The sequence below is a fragment of the Bombus fervidus genome, chromosome 15 (genome assembly GCF_041682495.2).
Source record: "Bombus fervidus isolate BK054 chromosome 15, iyBomFerv1, whole genome shotgun sequence".
NCBI lineage: Eukaryota > Metazoa > Arthropoda > Insecta > Hymenoptera > Apidae > Bombus > Bombus fervidus.
Genome location: NC_091531.1, coordinates 8,725,046 through 8,743,637, shown reverse-complemented (window position 1 = coordinate 8,743,637; position 18,592 = coordinate 8,725,046). Strand labels below are relative to the sequence as shown.

The window sequence follows — 18,592 nt, the reverse complement described above, 5'->3', positions numbered from 1 at the left end:
AACTAAATAACCTACTTCCAAAATTGATAAAATTACAAAATCCCTAATTTCGTATCGAACATAAATATATTCATAAAATGAAAATTACGATCAACCATGTTCGAAATATTTCTTCTGCTACAAGTGGAACAAACTTAAAGTAGATCAACCATAAACTAAAACTCGACTCACGTTTCTCCTTTTCCTATTAATTTTACATTATTCCTGGAACAACTGGAATATTTAATAGGCCGTTTGAAATCTAACGACTAGAAGTTTCACGCGCGGTTCCGTGACTAGAACATCCACGCACGATGCCGTGACTAGAGATGAGTTAGTACGTGTCAGGTAGCATTAAATGCGCGTGTAGTTAAGCGAGAACTTGTCTCGACTCGTGCTGCTCAGGGAGGAGATTCCACTGTCTATAAAGGCCAGGCCTGCATCGGAATCGTTTCTTCTCTTAAAGTATGTAGGTTACAAGTGACGTCATCGGCCGCCCAGTGACGTATGCATCGTGAAATATGCATCGCTGCAGCGATGCAGGTCATTGACGGCCGTGTACCTTTTGTGAGGAAATAAATTTCTAGGAAGTTAGAGCCCAATTTTCGAATAGTTAGCCATGAAAGATTGGGAAATTGGTAAAATAATTGAAAATTGCTTTTCTATTGTTGAAAAAATAGAAATACGTATAAAACATTGTTGGAAATTGTTAGTATACAAATTATATATTGCGTTGCTGGTTAAGGGCTTTTTTCTTTTTATTAAGCTTCCATCAATTTTTGGGTAGATTCAGACAGATTGGTCTAAAAATTTATGTTTTTTTTTTTTTTTTTAATGAGTAGAAGTTGATCTATTTTTCACGGAGAATCTAGATTTACCTGGAAATGGTAATTGTTATGTTTTAATTAGAAAATTTATCTCGTGTCCTGAATTACTAGGCTGGAAATAGAAATTTAACTCAACCAACGATCTTAGTTGGAGTATTCCGAGTAGAAATTTAATTAGCAGTCGAATAATAGTTTGCCTACGATTGAGCAACTTTTACTTTCGACGCGTTTCAAGTAATCTAAGCGAAAAGAGTCGTGTCACTATGTAGGCGGGAATCGTGTCCGACCATGTAGGTCCCACTTCTACTTGTCCTCGTATTTATCACTTATACCTCGTGAGCTATTATCGACTGGTACTTTAACAGTAAATAGAAATACAATATACCACTAATAACCAAGAACAAATAATAATAACAATTTCTCTTTTATAAAGATTTTCAAATCTAAAATTTCGTACATCTTTCAAAAAATCAAATCGCCTCCGTTCTATTGAATTTGCCGAATTTTACGTAAATTGGTAAAAATCCATAATTAAATAAGTAACAATAATATAATAATTGGGTGGCAATAATAATTGCTGTCTTATCCTAAACGTTCTAAAATTTAAAATTCAAGACAAGCCACCTTTGTTCCGAACTTCGCATAAATACAGTAATTGCGTCGTATTAATAATTTCTACCATTTCCTAAAAATTCTACGATCTGAAATTTCACGCGTCCTTTAAAAAGTCATCATCGTTCCCATTGGACGCCATCGAACAAAAGGTACTAGTTCATGGAAAGTTGGAGTGAAATGAAATCGATGGTTCGTACATAATCTCGGAACGCTCGACGTCGCGACGCAGCAGTCGGGACGCTATTAGCATGTCTGCCGGTATCAAATATTAGAGACGAGAGTGTGCACAGTGGGAATCGCGTGTGTAGAGCTTTCTGGAAAAGTTATGGGTATTAACCCCAGAACGGAGCATCAGAATTCCCGCCGCGTGTCTGGGTTCGATCCCATTTGCAATGCAACTTTAAAGAGGAGGAAGCCGCACGGGGAGCACATTCATGCGCATTCATATAATCGTTTATGCTAATGGATCGACTGCTGCAAGAAACAACGCGTCGCGTGCCATTAGGGGACCTACTTGCAAGGGAACGACTGTTTCATTGTTTTAATTCCGATGTAACGACGTTGTTGCGGCTGAAAGGAGATGAAGATTAGGTCGTCCAAGTGACACGAGACAGTTTGTGGTCTTTAGAACGCGGAATCGTTAAAATAGGCGTGACTATAAAGCAAATTATCGCGACTATAAAGCAAATTATCGTGACTATAAAGCATATTGTCGTGACTATAAAGCAAATTATCGTGACTATAAAGCGAGATAGTTGGACGTGCTATTCGCTGCTCATATCGCTGGTAATTTTAGCGAGATCTTTTGGTGTAGCGTACGATTTTGGTTATTTTGGAATAGACGAACACCTCACGTTTGTGTTATAATTATTATAATTGTTGCCGTGTTATAATTATTACAATTGATTATAGATTTTGAAAGACGGATGACTATATGGTGAAATATTTAGTATTAACGTTTACTGATAATTTCGTAAAGTTTTATAGTTCGATGGATATTTCTGGTTCAACTGGAATAATTTCAATTGAATTACATACACAATAAATTAATGATTGTATGGACATATATGAACATTATCATTTAACTGTATAAACTCAAGCATTAGGATAAACAATGTTGAGGTAATTACTTCAAGAAAAACTCTACATCTTTATTTTTGTGTATCCGTCACCTGGAGACCGCTGTTACGAAGAGAATAGAATTTAGTGAAACAACAAAAAATATTCTAAATAAGAAGAGGTGCGTATCATTGTGCCGTTGAATATAAATTTTCTTTTGGATTATAAAGTCTAGAAACAAAAGAGCTACAAGTACATTTCTATTGCTGTTTCTTGTAGTCTTCAGCTACAGCTACGAGGTTAACTTTTTGGTAATGTCTTTTGCTAGAAATATATAGCAACGTGCTTCCTATCATAGCTTCTTCTATTGTATCGTAACACTGTAAGAGTGAGGATCTGGATCATCATACACTATACTTATGCCTTTATTTATTTCAATATATTTTTCCATTACAAATTCATCCACTCGTTCCTCCGTCAGTCAACCTCAACAAGCACGAAAGTACAATAAATCAGTTCATATAGAGTATATTTCACATCTAAGTTCAAACGGAAGACGCGTAAAGAAAGAAAGTCAGTATCAAGCCATCTACTCGATAATTGGTTCGAAGTTTTTTTCTTCAGAAACTTCTCTGGTTTCTTCACTTAATTAAATACTTTCCAGATAGTCGAAACGGTGCACAGTAAGTCGAAGGAACTGCGAGGTTAATTGCATTCGCGCCATTTATTTAATACTCGACCTACATGTGTAAAAGTTCGAGCTTTCAGCCGCTAATTTGTCGCACCGCGGCTCGTTGTCTCTAATTGCCGGCCCGAGAATACGATCTCCCTGTATTCTCTCTTTTTCTTTTTTCTTTCGTTTCGTCCCTCGAGGCATCGTTGCTCCGCGATTTATGACGCGATGCGCGTTTTCTAATGCGATGCGAAGAGAAATAGTTGAAGAAGAGAATATTTCTGTCGCCGTGTTCTGACTGATCGACGAACCGCACTAAGTCGCGACAAATTTGTTTCCCATCCCCCGGATAAACTTTTTTCCTCGGAAACGTATGTAAATTGTTTCGCGTTGTTTCGAAACTGTCCGCCCGCGTCGACATTGATTTTCCAATATTTTTGGGAAATTTAAGCTTTTGTTTAAACGCTTTGATAGAAAATTCTAATTTTTCCGGGTTTTCGTTAAAATCGTTTTAGCAACTCGACGTAGAAACAAAATTTTGCCAGCAATTTAAAATGTTATAAATTTACGTTGCTGTTTTAATGAAAAACTAAGGTCCTAGTCACTTGTTGAACTTCGGTTTTCACGGAACGGTTGCGACGCGCCATCGAAATGAACTTCGAAACAGGATTAAGCGACCAATCATGCAGGGCAACTTCGTTTGCTTCTGGTGCATGCGAAAATTCACGGGAATCGTTTTCCAACTTGTAACGCCCGATGAATACCAACGTACGAGACTGTAATGGGAAGTTCTCGACTATCGGCATGATTTTGTTATCGTGGAATTTTCTACAATTGGTCGCTTTGGAAAACTTCATTGACTGGGAGCGACTACACCATTCAAACGGAATAAAGTCATTGCGATTGAGGTGGAATTTATTTTCTAAGCAGTATAGATCGTTAAAAATATGTTGGGAACTAGATACGATAGTTAAGGATAAAATTTAAAAGTATTTAAATTGTTAAGGATAAAAACGTTGCTATTGTGACTATTAATATATAGGAAAGTAATGCGTGACGATGATTTAATTACGGTCGGAGAAAACTGACCTAAGCATCTGTAAAAATATGAACGCGTGTCTCAATCGTTTTAAATCGATTAATTTAAATCTTCTCATACGTCGAATAATAGGAAACGAATGATTTTCTCTTAGGTGGGAAAAAGATTTTACTCCGAAATCGCATACGCTGACATTCTGATTCGATTCGTTTCTCTGCAGGCAAGTCAACTCGAATATTTCGATGGAACTATGTTCGAAGTACCGAAGAGAGCCTATTAAGCGAAGAACTCGCGAGTATCGAGAGGTAGGAAAGCATAGAAATCGATTTTGAGCGCTCCTAGCGCGAATTATCGATCTATACTACTGAAAGCTCCGGGCAATTTGAAATTAAATCTTTTCTGCAAGCTGCTTTCTGGCTGGTTAATTGGATTGTACATACAAGGGTTTATGCGATTTTTATTGCACATTTATCGAAAGAATCGAGAACCTGATTTATTCGTTTGATTCAACCTCAATGGTTGACTTATACTACTGGAACTTCTGTATTTTAGGTAAATTGATATTTAATCGTCTCTTGCGCGGTATAGACTGATATCCAGTGAGACTCGAATGACACACGTGCTTCAGCTATCGATATCAGCTTCAGTTTCACCGATGACGACTAAATTATTGATTCGTACCACTGGGAATCGTTAACTGGACATATAATTCCAATTAGTTAACGGCAAACGTTTTATGCGTGCGTTAAAATCTGCCGATATACAACGACTACGTTTTATCGGGACTAATCGATGCTTCGTCGAGATAATATTTCACGGAAAATCAACCAAATTGAAAAATCCTTATCTCTGGTTTTATGGTTTTGACGTGTTACGTCTGGCGACACTCTACCAAGACCAGGCCACACACCGCGGACAAGATGGCAACCAGATGTCTACACATCCTTACTGCGTACCCTCGATATCCTTAAGGACCTATCATAAATCTCAGCAATTTTCTGGCTAAGGTCCTTCAGACCGAACAAAGATCTTTTTACTTTGTGGCGACACTCGACAGTAAAATACCACCACTCGACACTAACTAGTATCGGACGACAGCAGCGCAGTGGTTAGCGCCTTAGGTTACGAACGTTCGGAACCCGGGTTCAAATCCCAGCGACGGAGTTCGATTTTTCTTCCGCGTATCTAAATTAGAAGAAAATACAGCAGTACCACAGCAGCGACATCTACAGTCAGCGACTACAACTATCACGGCCTATTCGCCTCAACTTTTAATAATCGTTTTCTAAAGTTTATTGTTTACTACGAGAAAACACGGGAAAGTTTTTCTCACGTACGATGCTTCCCACTAGCAATTTTCTATCGAGGGCAGCTTAAGACCCTTCCTAGTCCACCAACCTTCTAATTATCCAATCGGAAGCAACGTCTACTGCCCTCGCTTTCTTAACCAAAATTGTCATCAACAAATCCGATGGTCCCGTGCGCTAGACACACCCATCGCTAGCTTTTCTGCGACACAGCATCGTCATTGAACTTCACTTATTCTTCGTCGTTAGAACAGTCAACACGTATCTTTAACGGGTCTCTACCCTTAAATCAATCACTTGCTTGACTTGTACATACGCACCAGTGTAACTATCTTCTTTACAAAGTTGTTGAAATAAACATTAATTTATGCTTGTTAATTCGGTGTAAACTCAATTGAACCGCCCCTATTATCTTAACAGAAATAGGGGGATCGATCAGCTCGTGGCGTCGATTATCTAATCGTAACGGGAATTTACGACTCCCGTTGACGTGCTTTCTCGCGATCGCGTCTCTTCGCGAATGGTCGATCAAACATGACGAAAGATGATATTCTAGTAGCGAAAAGCAATCATCGGTCATCGCAAAGTGCCGGAATCGATATTGCAACGTACGAAACAGAAATAAAAAAGCCAAAGTATTCTTTGGCTCGCACAAAGAAAGAGAAATACGTGCAGGGTGGATTGTCTTTTATTATTATTTCATGATTATCATAGGGGCGATTATTTTTGTCACGATTCCTTCCATTGAAATCTAGGTTTAAATAATTAGCTAATTAACTAGTCGATTTTAATAATATAATCTTCCAATATGAAACATCACGTCAGGGATGAATTATCCTCTGTTAATTAATTCCAGTTACATCATTAAACCATCGCGATTGTGACCATCGATAAGATCAATAAGTCAAAATAAATGAAACAATTATTTCCACGCTATACAGATTCATCTAATTTGAATAATATTATCAGTCGTATTATACGAACATGTTCACCAAACAACTTATTAATCGAAGAAAAGCATCGCCGATTATCATACATTACACTGATAGGACTGTCAATCTCGTTTTCCAAACGGAAAATCAATTCCACCCCCTAATTAAAAAATTTGCCTAATCGGAATGATACTTTCCTACGTTCTTCTTAAGAAGCAAACAGTTCTTGAAACTTTCAAATTGAAGGAGACAAGATTATCGTCATACATTAAGAGGCAAAACTGACGTATTAAATAAAAATTCTCGATTCCACCCTCCGATGAGAAATTATGTAATCAGAATAATGACTTTTTTGCACATTAACGCTAGAACTACCGATAGTTAACACGAAGCTATTTCTACCAAGACCAGTGCAAATGACTGGTCTTTAAAAAATACACGATAATAGAATATTTTATATTTATTGATTTATTACTTTCGTACAGAAGCAATTCCATGTTATGCGGTACGTTTTTGGTATTATTAATTCATGTGGTATCATGTTCCCTAAACGAGGGCTGACACATTTGCGGCGGATGATGCGAGGAGATTGGATTTAAATTATAACGACGAATAAGATTGCTGTTGCAACCGTCAAGTGTATTTAGAATAGATATTAATATAAAGGTTTATAAGTACTGTCGATAGACGTTCGTACAATCGTAGTCGCGAAGATAGATAATAAAATGCTCGCGGATAACTCAAAGACTCGTACACTCCGTTAATTCGCAAATAATGACTCGGCAATATCTCGGTGATAATTCGATGACAATAACTGCCCGCTCGCGATCGTGTCCGTTTATTTATACCGGTCGGGGGGGAGTCGGAAGATTCAAATTGGTCTTAGAACGACGGTTGCCCTCCACGACGACGTTGTTTTTGCCTAGAGATAGTCCAACGCTATTTTCGTGTGCGAGGCGGTGTCCGTGTTCCGAGGCACAACAACAACATGAGACGCTCTCGCTTCGCCTCGTACTATGACTCGTATGTCGCTACACATTTATGAAATTGTAGTATTGGTCATTTTGATTGGTGTGGCATTTCTAGCGTTAGCATCTAGCGATCCAGCGATCGATCCGGAATTTTCCTGATAACTGATATCGTCATATCGAATGATACGCGGTAAAAATTTGAAAAACGTATGGCAAGTTGTAGAAAACGAGGAAACAGGTTAATCGGGGTTCGATGAACAGATTGCAGCATCCTTTTACACTTTGACGAGTATCAGCAATTTGACTGCTATTGGTAGAAGTAGCCTTGATACAAAATTATATTATTTTTTTAGTTATCCTTGCGAAAGTCATTACATCATTGTAGAAAGAAGATATAGCAAGTAGAATTTTAAAATAAAATTGTAAAACGAGTCAATTTCACTGGTATGATAGTTCTAGTGTTAAGAAGCACGCAGTGTCTGAAATAGAATCCAAACTAGCGATTATCACATTACCGAACTGCGGTTAGTTACGCGAATTCATATTTCTTTATTATAATAAAAAAAAAAAAAATAAAACTTTGGTAAAAAAAATTGTTTATTAAACATCGCAAAGTGTATTATATATACTTTGAATATTTTAAGCACTTTTGCATATTGCATACATTCGGTGCACATTTCCATCTCCGAACTTGCCGCAGATACATGCAAATTCATCGCCTACGCATTACAAAGCCAAAACGCGTATTCGACGAATATTCGCGATTCCCCCCCCCCTCCCCACCCCTATTGTAAATCCCTATCATAATTTCAACAAATAATTACTTCAAACTGATTTCCATGGTTATCCCATTCAATTATGACGTAAATGATAACGTCCTTGACGAGGGTTGATTCGACAGAAAGCACGCCGCCTAATAGGGATGAAATAATGATAAATAGAAGGATTCCGCGGTCGTTCGAAATTTAATGAGAGGTCAAAGAGTAGAAGAGGAGGTATTAAAAATTATATGGACATTCCATTAGAGAGTGCTGCATCGTTGGAAAAACGGCGCGGGAAAAGAGATTGGAGAAAAAGGGGCGGAACAGGGGTAGAATTCGTTGAGGGACGTTATCAATTCCTGCGCGAGTAATAAAATGCTAAATGCGACGATTATTAGTCGACTGCGGCTGTTTATGTATTTATGGAGAATTTCGACCAGCAAATGCGCAGAGAATTTATATTACGCGAAGGAAAATGTAAAATGTCGAGAGTGTGTGGCATACGGTATGACAGATATGGATATTAATAAATATACATTTAGTAGAAAAATATATAAAATACGAAAATAAAATACATTTTATAACGATTGTGTGATAGGACATATCTTTGCTCGAGCTTTACTTCTTTCTTGGTGTTTGTAAAAATATAAATTTGCATAATTACCTACAGTATAATCGTCATTTATAAAATTCTAAGAATATTTTTCATTAAAATATTCTTGATCAATAGATTACAAAGATTATTGAAAAATATTATAATATTTTGTATTGAAGAAATTTTAAGGCGTTCTCAGAAAATTATGGAAATTTATTTGAAAAATTCCCTGTACCTTCTGCAGCGAATATCATTTCTCTATATTTAATACGTTAATTTAAAAAACGCAAAATATATGACAAACTCGTCGGATCAATTTCCAATTGCAATTAATCCCTTGTACTCCGGTGTTTCAATGTCAATCCCTAAACCATCTAGCTGATCTTATTACATTGAAAACTCCGCTTAAATGTTCAGCTTCGAACGACTAAAGCTCGGATTGAAATTACGGATCGCGATCAATTTCTCAAGCTCCGGTTGAATATTTTACAGCTCTACTTTTATTTATAGGGAAACTTTCGTAAGTTCAGAATCGTATAAATTGCAGTCTAAATTATTCTGAAAGTTATTAGGGAGTTGCCGGCTATTGTACGGAGAATTACGAAGTTTCGCGGAGTAAAACGTGGTCGTAAAGGAAACGAATTATTTCGAGCATCTGCCTTTTAATTAATTGCTGCTGAATATCTTGTTTGAGCCACGTGTCAAAACGAATGTTGAAGAGAACATAATTATCCGTGGAGTTTGCATCGTGGAAGTCCAGTCTCGTCGTCAAGTCAACTTATTTAATCACGAATTTGAAACTTGGCTCCCCTTTTGGCGATGAATAGGGCCAATTAACGGGGCATCAAACTTCCTCTGCAATTAAGGCTGATCTCAATTAAAAGTCCTCCGTTTCTAATTTATAGGAAACGATCTTATTCATTGTTCTCGATTTCAGCGGAGTATTTCTCATATTTCCGATAGAAAAATTATATTCAACGGAGTTTAAAATATTTCTTCAAAATACCACCATAATTTTGTATTTAGAAGATTAAATTCGCCACATATTATTAGAAACTATTTCTATAGGAAGTTAAGGAAATTCATTCTGTGTATCTTTACCCTACAAAAATTAATGTACTAAATATAGAACATCTGATGCTTATTATAACAATGTACTTTATAGAGGTACAGGAAGCGTTCCAATTAATATTTTTTGCTAACAAAATTACCTCCAATAAGAACTAACAATTTTTTTACATTAAAAAAATATATATTATATGCATATTACACGTTGCTAAATACAGCAAACCAAGATTACTTCAAGTAAGCCCTTGTTTCATCCAAACTTGAAGAATTCTTGCCAGAGATATGGAAATTTCCACAAACCAATGCCTGACGGTACGATTCCCCATGCTCTCGTTCATAACTGATCTAAAATCATCCCCGTTGGCAAAATTCCCCGGAACTTGCCGGTTGTAGGCTCGTCTGTAGCGCGGGATAAACTCGGTACACCGATACTATTGATTTTGCGAGAGGTGCAGAAAGAAGGGCGGCGGAGAAAGTAGAGGGTGAGCGAGGTCAACCCCCTTTTCAGGCTGGTTCGACATAAAACAGGGCTTTTCCGGGCTTAGGCCGATTTATCCTTTAACGTTGTTCCTTTGCGGTAAACCGAGTCGGAAAAAATTGATGTTTAACCCTGCACCCATCCGCCCATGTTCTTATTTCAACTCCTTCCATCCTCGTGGAATGTTTTATCTGAACGTGGAACGTAAGGTTTCTTATTTCTTAAATATTTTCCATGTCTATAATTATAACGTCGTGGTAATTTTGGAAATGATATAGCAACGTAGAAAAGCGGAAAATTTAGAAAATGGGAAAATAATAAGTAAATATAAATAAGAAAATAGGAAAACATGGAAACTGGAAAACGGATGCTGGGAAAATAGGGGCAAGAAAATAAGAAAATAGTTAGTGGTAAAATAGTAAAATATGAAAATATGAAGGTAGAGGCTAAGAAGATAGAAATTGCAAGCCAAAACCTCACATTGCTGAGAAGCAACCAGAACTGAGCTGTCGCACAATTTAACTTCATCGCATTTCCAGGTGACAAATTATTCTCCAACTTATTCTTTAAACGGTCATTTGGATAAGCACTTTGAAAAATCGGAAACCATTTTGCAAACAAATATTCATTTTATTCCGACCTTCTCGTCCGAAAATCCTAGAATCTCAGCAATAAAGCCCTTTGAACAATTTCTCCGCTCGACCCAATTGCTGCTACTACCTCGCAAGGTTCTTTTGTCTTGTACACACTGTCCATTATCGTAACACGTCATCCAGTAAACATAAAACACAAGGCGAAACACAGAGAAGTATCCAGAGCGTGGAATTCCCGCGAGATTTCACGTACCATTTGCCACGTGGATGTTTCTTTACGACGCCCTAAACGGAAACGATTCACAGAGAAAAGTCTGACCGCTGGAGGACCGCGAACATCGCCACGTGGATGACAGTTGAACGAGCTCGTTCCTAAATCGATTACGACTTGCTTGATCTTACGAAGGGATTTTCGTACAGAAAATAACAATAAGTGGCTCTTGCCTTTTAGTTTAGGTTTATGGAACTTTGGAAGTAAAAGTATTTCTTTTTTTAATTGATTGGAGGGACAAAAGTTTGATATTTACAGTGACTGAAATTTGGGGAAATTTAGAACATCGAGGAATGAAGAAAGATTCCTAAGGATGGAGAATAAAATCAGCGAAGGAAGAAATAAATAATAATAATAATAATAAGTAGGAAAGGAAACAAAAATTCTGAGTGAGAGGGAAATTGGGAAATGATACTGGAAAATAAGGAAATTGGGAAATGATGCTGGAAAATAAGAAAATTGGAAAATGATACTGGAAAATAAGAAAATTGGAAAATGGAATCACAGGACAAAAAAGCTTTTTACATTCTAGTCCGACAATTTTCAATAATTAAAAAAGTGATTCTTAGAAGTTTCATATTACATTTACTGCCGATGAAATATTTCATCGTTCGCACAATTACTCGTTTGAAATGCATCCTAATTGATATGCGCTTTCCACTTTATCGTTTGTTATATATTTAACTGCGTTTAACGTGAACTTCGATAAAAAGAACGACAGGATCGATCGACACGAAGCTTCTCGACTCTCGATGTCGTCGTGGCTACGTTCAAACGAAATTACAAAATTGATGGAGTAGACGGGATTGAATTGTGATTTCCGCTGAATCTGTTGAAGCTACTGCGATGGTTATCTGAAATATCAAACGTTAATCGCATTTGGATCTTCTCCAAAATTAAACCCGTGTTTTTCGCCAACATGTGACTTACTTTAACCAATCGAAACCATAAATGAAGCTCGACAGCTCGAAACTTGCCCTATTTTCGTACTGAAATAATGCGTGTTCTTAAGAAAATTCACAAAGATTCATCTGTCAGGTAAATTTACATTTCCCTCGCTAGAGAATTATTTTTCAAAATTTAAAGAAATCTATTCGTGGAATTTATGTTCCTTAAATATTGTATTTCTATTTCTTTAAATATGAGAAACGTATTTTTGTCTTCTAAGGTAAGTAAACAGTTTTATATATTTTCTAATATTTATAATTATCATCAACGTATAAATATATCCGCAGTCTGAACATCGCTATGTTTTTGATACGCGAAAATATAGAGAATTGAATTTCAAATTAGCAAACAAAATTGTTCAGTTGTAACAATTATGTTTAACCAGTATAATACACTAGAAATGATTTGATTATTTAGTTTATCTCACGCTCCATTTAACTTCTGGCTAAACTCTGAATTCAACACACACTCGGAATTTCTTACTTTGATAAACTCTCTCCGATTCCAATTCGCAACTCGCAACTCAACTATTTGAGTATGCATTTTCCACAAGCATTTATCCTCACCCGTGTATATGTGTACGTTATCTCTTTGTCTGCTTTTATGTACTTTTCACTCGATGCAAATATTCTTAGAAAACACTCAGCCACGTGCATCCATTGCTAGGATGATAAAATGAATTTCAAATCTCAGTAGATAAACAAATAGGAAGGTAGAGGAATTGGAACATCTAGAGATAAGAAAATAGAAAAATAGGAGAATTTCGCTTAAGAACAAGAAAGTTCCTCGTCAATCCGATTTAATCCAATTTCACAAAGCTCTTGTCACTCCCCCAACATTCGACTTAACTTCAATTCCAGTATCTGCAATCTTAAAATCCAACATCCCTTAAACACCAATATTCTACCAACCCAGGTAACAACATCACGTGACTCATCCAAAAATCGAACAACCACAAAGTAGCCGTTATGGCAGACAACGAGGACGCGATGGAAGACGAAGATGATACAAAATCCGGCGTACCGATCTCCGAACACACGCTTAAAAGTCCATCCGAAGCTGCTGAGGATATGACAGCGTCAGAATATTTGAAAACACCATCAGCTGCGTCATCGATAGCTGCAGAAATGGTATCCGAAGTACGAAATAACGCTCGGGGCTCTTCAAATGCCCAATCCAGCAGAAGTATCCAAGAGCCTCAAGAGGAGAAGCTTTCGAAGAGTCAGGAAGAATTTAGAAAGTCTCAAGAGATCGACCTAAATGACAAGAAGCCATCTTTGGACGAATTAAGCAAAGACAAGGTCCCTAAAACCACCAAGATGTATCGACAGTGTCATCGTCGATTCAGAGAGATCATCGGCAAACGCGAGCTGAGGAACGTGGAACTAGAGAAGCATCAAGGTGATCTGAAAAAGAGATTGAATATTCTGGAGTGTTCCATGCCAGCTGTGATGGTCTGGAACATGTGGAGAATGAGCCAGGGTACCTGTGTTCCTGGACTTCAACGAATCATGGAGAAACAGTTTGAAGGTCCAGCTTCTGGAGAAGTGTATTGCCCCAGCACACCTAGTAGACACTTTGACTGTAGAGTGAGGGAAGTTGAGGCTGAGAGGAAACAGGCTGAAAAAAGAATGCAGGATGCCAAGGCTCTTTGTGCCGAGAAGGAAGCTGCTTTAGAAGATAGGACTAAAAGACTGGAAGAAGCTAAGCAGTTGCAACAGGAGATTAAGTTAAGGATAGAACAACTGACTGCCGAGGTTCAAAAGATTAGAGAGACTGCTGCTAAAGCGGAGGATGATGGGCAATGTGAAACTGGTTAGTCGAGAATTAAACTCAAACGTAGCATAACGTAGCTAAAATTAAAATCGCATGTAGGTGAATGTGGAATAATAGAGTGCAAGAAAAAATGGTTAGAAAAAGTGCCCAGCTGCGCGTCCATCAAGTCAAACGACATCGAATGTCTAGAAAAGCTACAACAGCTAGCAGAGAACGAAGTGTACATGAGAAGAAAGATCGCGGAACTGGAAAGTCGTGAGGAAGCTTACATGAGGACCCTCCAACAAGCTGACGAATTATGGTGCAAGGTGGACGCTGACTCAGCCAGTACCGTGAGCGCCTTACAGGAACAATTACACATGAAGACAACGGCGAATCAACAAATGGCTGATCGAATTTGTCAATTAGAAGACGTAATAGAACAGTTGAGGCAAAGGCTAGCAACATGCAGAGGCGAATTAGAAAAATACATGAGCATAAGCAAGATAGAGGCTTTGATAGGCAAGGATGATGACTTTGCCGATGTGCTTGAGAAGGGAATACTGGTCGAAGTCCCTGTAAAAGACGAAGAGGTTGGTAGAGTTGAAGACCTAGCAGACGTTGACGATGTGGGTATCCTGGTTAAGGATGACGTGGTCGACAAAGATACTCTAGCTGTGGTAGAGCTAATTGACGTTCATCTAGAGGCCAAACCAGATATAGTTGATGTCGACTTAGAGATAAAACCTGATATGGTGGACGTTACCATGCGCGTCGTTCGAACAGACCTTATAGGTGTGGATGACGCTCAAATGGCGATCCACCCAGACGATTTTGCCTATGAGGATGAAAGGCTGAGGCAAGCTGAAGATTATTTGGCAAGAATAGGATCTCTTTCGGAGCTGGACAAATACGGAGACGGCTATACCTGTGCTTCGGACTTTATTTGCAACGACGTCGTGCTCTCTGAAACTGGACTAACAGAGGAAGAGATGATTGCTTTGAACGAGAATCGGGTTACACCACAGGAGTTACTAGAAAAATATGGTTGGAAGTTTGATTTGGCAGAACTGATGGCTCAAGCTACCGTGGACGATGTGGAAATTCGGGCACCGGTGACTGTTCCACCTGTTGAAAAGGAACAGGAAATTGAGGTTCAGGATAAATTGGTCATTGATGTTGATGTTAAAGAAGCAGAAGGCCCTTCAGCAAAAGTAGAGGTAACCATCGAGGAAACTATGGTTGTTGAGGAAAGTAGAATTGAAGAAACTCAACTTGTAGAAGATATTGACTCTGCTGAGGAATATGAATCACTAGAAGACACCGATGCTATCGAGGAAATTACAGATGTGGAAGAAGCTATTCAAAAACCTACACCTGTAGAAGACTTAGAAGCTGTTGAGACGTATGAAGACGTTGAGTATACGGAGAGAATTGAACTTGCGGAAGATATTACACCTAAAGAAGACGTTAGTGAACTTGTCGAGGACATTAGACCCACCGAGGAAATTAAACCTATTCCTACAGAAGAAATTGAACCTAATCCTATCGCAGAAATTGCACCCGTTGAGGAAGTTAAACCTACTCCTACAGAAGAAATTGAACCTAGACCTGTCGAAGAGATTAGACCTACTGAGGAAATTAAACCTATTCCTACAGAAGAAATTGAACCTAGACCTATCGCAGAGATTACACCCGCTGAGAAAGTTGAGCCTGTACCTATAGAAGACATTACAACTGTAGAAGAAACTAAACCCATGCCTGTTGAGAGACCTATTGAAGAAATTAGACCTGTCGAAGACGTCAGACCCTCCGAAAGAGCTACCCCTCTTGAACCTACCATAGTTAAAGAGGAAAAACCACTTGTAGATGAAAGGACAGATGTTCCACCACGCGATGTTCCACCACGCGATGTTCCACCAAGCGATGTTCCAGAAGAAAAAATTGACAAAGATAATGTCCTGGTCCCACGACAAGAAATGTTATCATGGCAGGATGACGTGGATACTATTCGAACAACAATCGCGGTACTGCTTACAGTATAATATTTATTAAGTTTAAGAAGCGAAGTTATTCGATATATATAATTCTTCTGATCGTTTTGGAATGTAGGAATGTCCTGATTGTGTGAATGTAAAGAAGGAAGCTGATCAGTTAGCTACTATGATGTCAGCGTACACTGGAGTGAGTATTATAGATCTATCACTTAAACTTAATATACAATTTTATTAAAATATTTATTTTTTATAATTAAATTAGAATTATTTATGATTTAATTTAAAAATAATAAAATTGTAATGTATTTTAGGTTAGATTCGATTTTATGTTATAAAAGATCACAATCGTATAGACTTCATATTGGATAAAACATAATCCAATTTCGCTGCAATAAAAGTTCGATGTCCAATACTTCTTCAGCTTCATTAAAAGTTATTATTGTGATCCTTTCTAGACCGACGTGAAAGAAATAGTCGCAAAGCCGAGACCTCGCGAAGAAGCAGTCGTGAAAATACACGAAGAGGAACTTCGTGAGAGAGAAATCGAAGTACAAACGAAACCAAAAGTTGCTGAAGTAGAAGTGACTGCTGTGGCAGAAGTAGAAGAAAAGGAAGTTATAGTTAAAGTTCCAGAAAAACCTGAAGAGCTGATCGAACTTGAAGCAGAGTATCCTCTCGAGCCACCAACAACGCCATCGATCTCTGGTGTGACACCTCAAGGAGAAAAAGTCGCTATGCCAGAAGTGGTGCAAAAGCTGGAAGAAAGTACTCCGGCTGTTCCTGAAGAAACTCCGAAAGAAATAGTAGAAGAACTTGAGAAAATGCCAGTGATTCCTGAAGTAGACGAAGATAAAGATCCGATAGAAAAGATTGAGGAAGAAGAAATAATGGAAGAAACTGAAGAAATAGTGGTAGAAGAATTACCAAAAGAAGAAATCGAAGCGAAGGAAGAAGAGAAGCTTCCAGAGATAGTCGAAATCAAGGTGGAGAAAGATGAAATTGATATAGAAGACGAAAAACCAGAGGAAAAAGAAGAAGATTTGGTTCTTGAAGAGGAAGAGGAGATTAAAGAAGTGCCACTGGAAGAGATAGCAGAAATTGAAGTTCCAGTGGATGTTAAGGAAGAAGAAATATATGTGGAGATATTACCAGAGGAGCGAGACGAAGAGTTAGTTGAAGAAGAGCCAGTAAAAAAAGAAATACCTGTATGGAAGGAGCCAAAGGTACTTACAGAAGAAGAAGAAGAAGAAGAAGAACCCATCTGTACCTGTCCACTTATACCTCCTCCGGTTAGTATCAAAATAAATATTTTTTCAATTCTAACGGGCCTAATTTACTTGCATGGATCCTCAAAATTTATAATCCTCAAAATCTAATCTCGATCGTCGTTTTGCAGCCCCGCAAGAAAATAGAGATCACTCAAACAGAGATTACAAGAATCGAAACTGTACAAGTGATCACACAAACAGTCGTAGACGTCGAAACACAAACGACGCCAAGAATAACCAGACAAGCTCAACCACAACTAGTGACTATTACGAAAGCTATAGATCCTGATTCAGCCACTATGGAGCAACTGTTGAATTACAGGCAGCCTTTGAAAGAGCGATTAGCGGCTATAGCAATCACTGAAAGCTCACATATACACAAAAGCACATCCTTCCACGCGAGCGGAACAGAAATTGGTGATCGTCCTCCTTTTGTTCAGGATCCTGATATTCTTCGTAGCGCTTCTCCTGGTCCTCGTGGTCCTCGTTTTGTTCCTCCTGGACCTGTTGGCTTTCTAGGTTCTCCTGCTGGTCCTCGTGGCCCACATCCTGCCCATAGTCCAATTCGTAGCGTTCCTCCAGGTACTCAAGGTCCAGTTCCACCTCACCATTCTCTCTCAGCTGTCCTCCAAACTCTCAGAGCTGAAGGAGCCCGAATGAAATCGGGTCCAGAAAAGGAACTAAGGTCCGTTTATTATGGCAAAATGCCTGGCGAGCAAGATCAAGGCAAATGCAACTGTTGTCAATGTGGCAAAACTATGTCCACTCCGTTACAAGGTCCTAGAACTCAAGTAAGACAACAGCCAACATTGCCAATATTGAAAATAATACCATCCGTGCCAGCGCCTCAGAAGACTGTCGGTCTAAGTACCGATAAGACAGTGCAACACCAGAGTTTTTGTCCAGAATGTAAACTGAGAAAGCTCCAGGAGGCTCTGAGAGCGCAGGATCCTCTGAAAAGAACTACCAAGAAGCCCACAAAGGATCAAGAGGTTTGTACCTGTGCAACTCAACTTAGAAAGGGCTTGCCTTGTTACCAGAAGACGAAAAAGAAGTCAGATCGAAGCTGTATGGTGAAGATCCCTAAAGCCAAGACTGATCGATCAAGGAGAATAGAAGATGACGAGCAAGATTCAGTACGCTGCGCTTGCAGCGGATTGATAGAGACCAAGCCTGGGGTTATGAAGAAGGTGCACTGTTCTTGTGGTGACCCTGATTGATCTTCGTAACTCATTTTTTGAAAAAGTGGTAGTGGGAAAGGATCAGAATATTTTGTTAAAGAACTTTTTTAGGTGAGACACATTATTGGCTCGAAATTTAGAATTACTTCTCAGTTGTATATTTTTGCCTCTAAATATTAGAACACTCAGTGGCCTCGTACAAAACATGACTATTGCATTAAATTATCAATTTCGTATAAAATCTAAGGGTCTATCCAGTCATATGGAAAACATAA

At 38.4% G+C, this 18,592-nt stretch overlaps 2 protein-coding genes across 3 annotated transcripts in view; one reads left to right on the top strand and one right to left on the bottom strand.

Annotated features, from left to right (window-relative positions):
• Positions 1 to 18,592, bottom strand: part of Dnc (phosphodiesterase dunce) — a 367,304-nt gene that overhangs the window by 328,655 nt on the left and 20,057 nt on the right. The window lies entirely within an intron of this gene.
• Positions 1 to 18,592, top strand: part of LOC139994762 (uncharacterized) — a 76,289-nt gene that overhangs the window by 57,141 nt on the left and 556 nt on the right. Inside the window, exons 2-6 of the mRNA XM_072017704.1 lie at positions 13,032 to 13,922; positions 13,992 to 15,898; positions 15,984 to 16,055; positions 16,324 to 17,157; positions 17,265 to 18,428. Of these exons, the coding sequence (XP_071873805.1) occupies positions 13,085 to 13,922; positions 13,992 to 15,898; positions 15,984 to 16,055; positions 16,324 to 17,157; positions 17,265 to 18,356 (4,743 nt within the window). The 5' untranslated portion in view covers positions 13,032 to 13,084 and the 3' untranslated portion in view covers positions 18,357 to 18,428. The remainder of the gene's footprint in view (positions 1 to 13,031; positions 13,923 to 13,991; positions 15,899 to 15,983; positions 16,056 to 16,323; positions 17,158 to 17,264; positions 18,429 to 18,592) is intronic.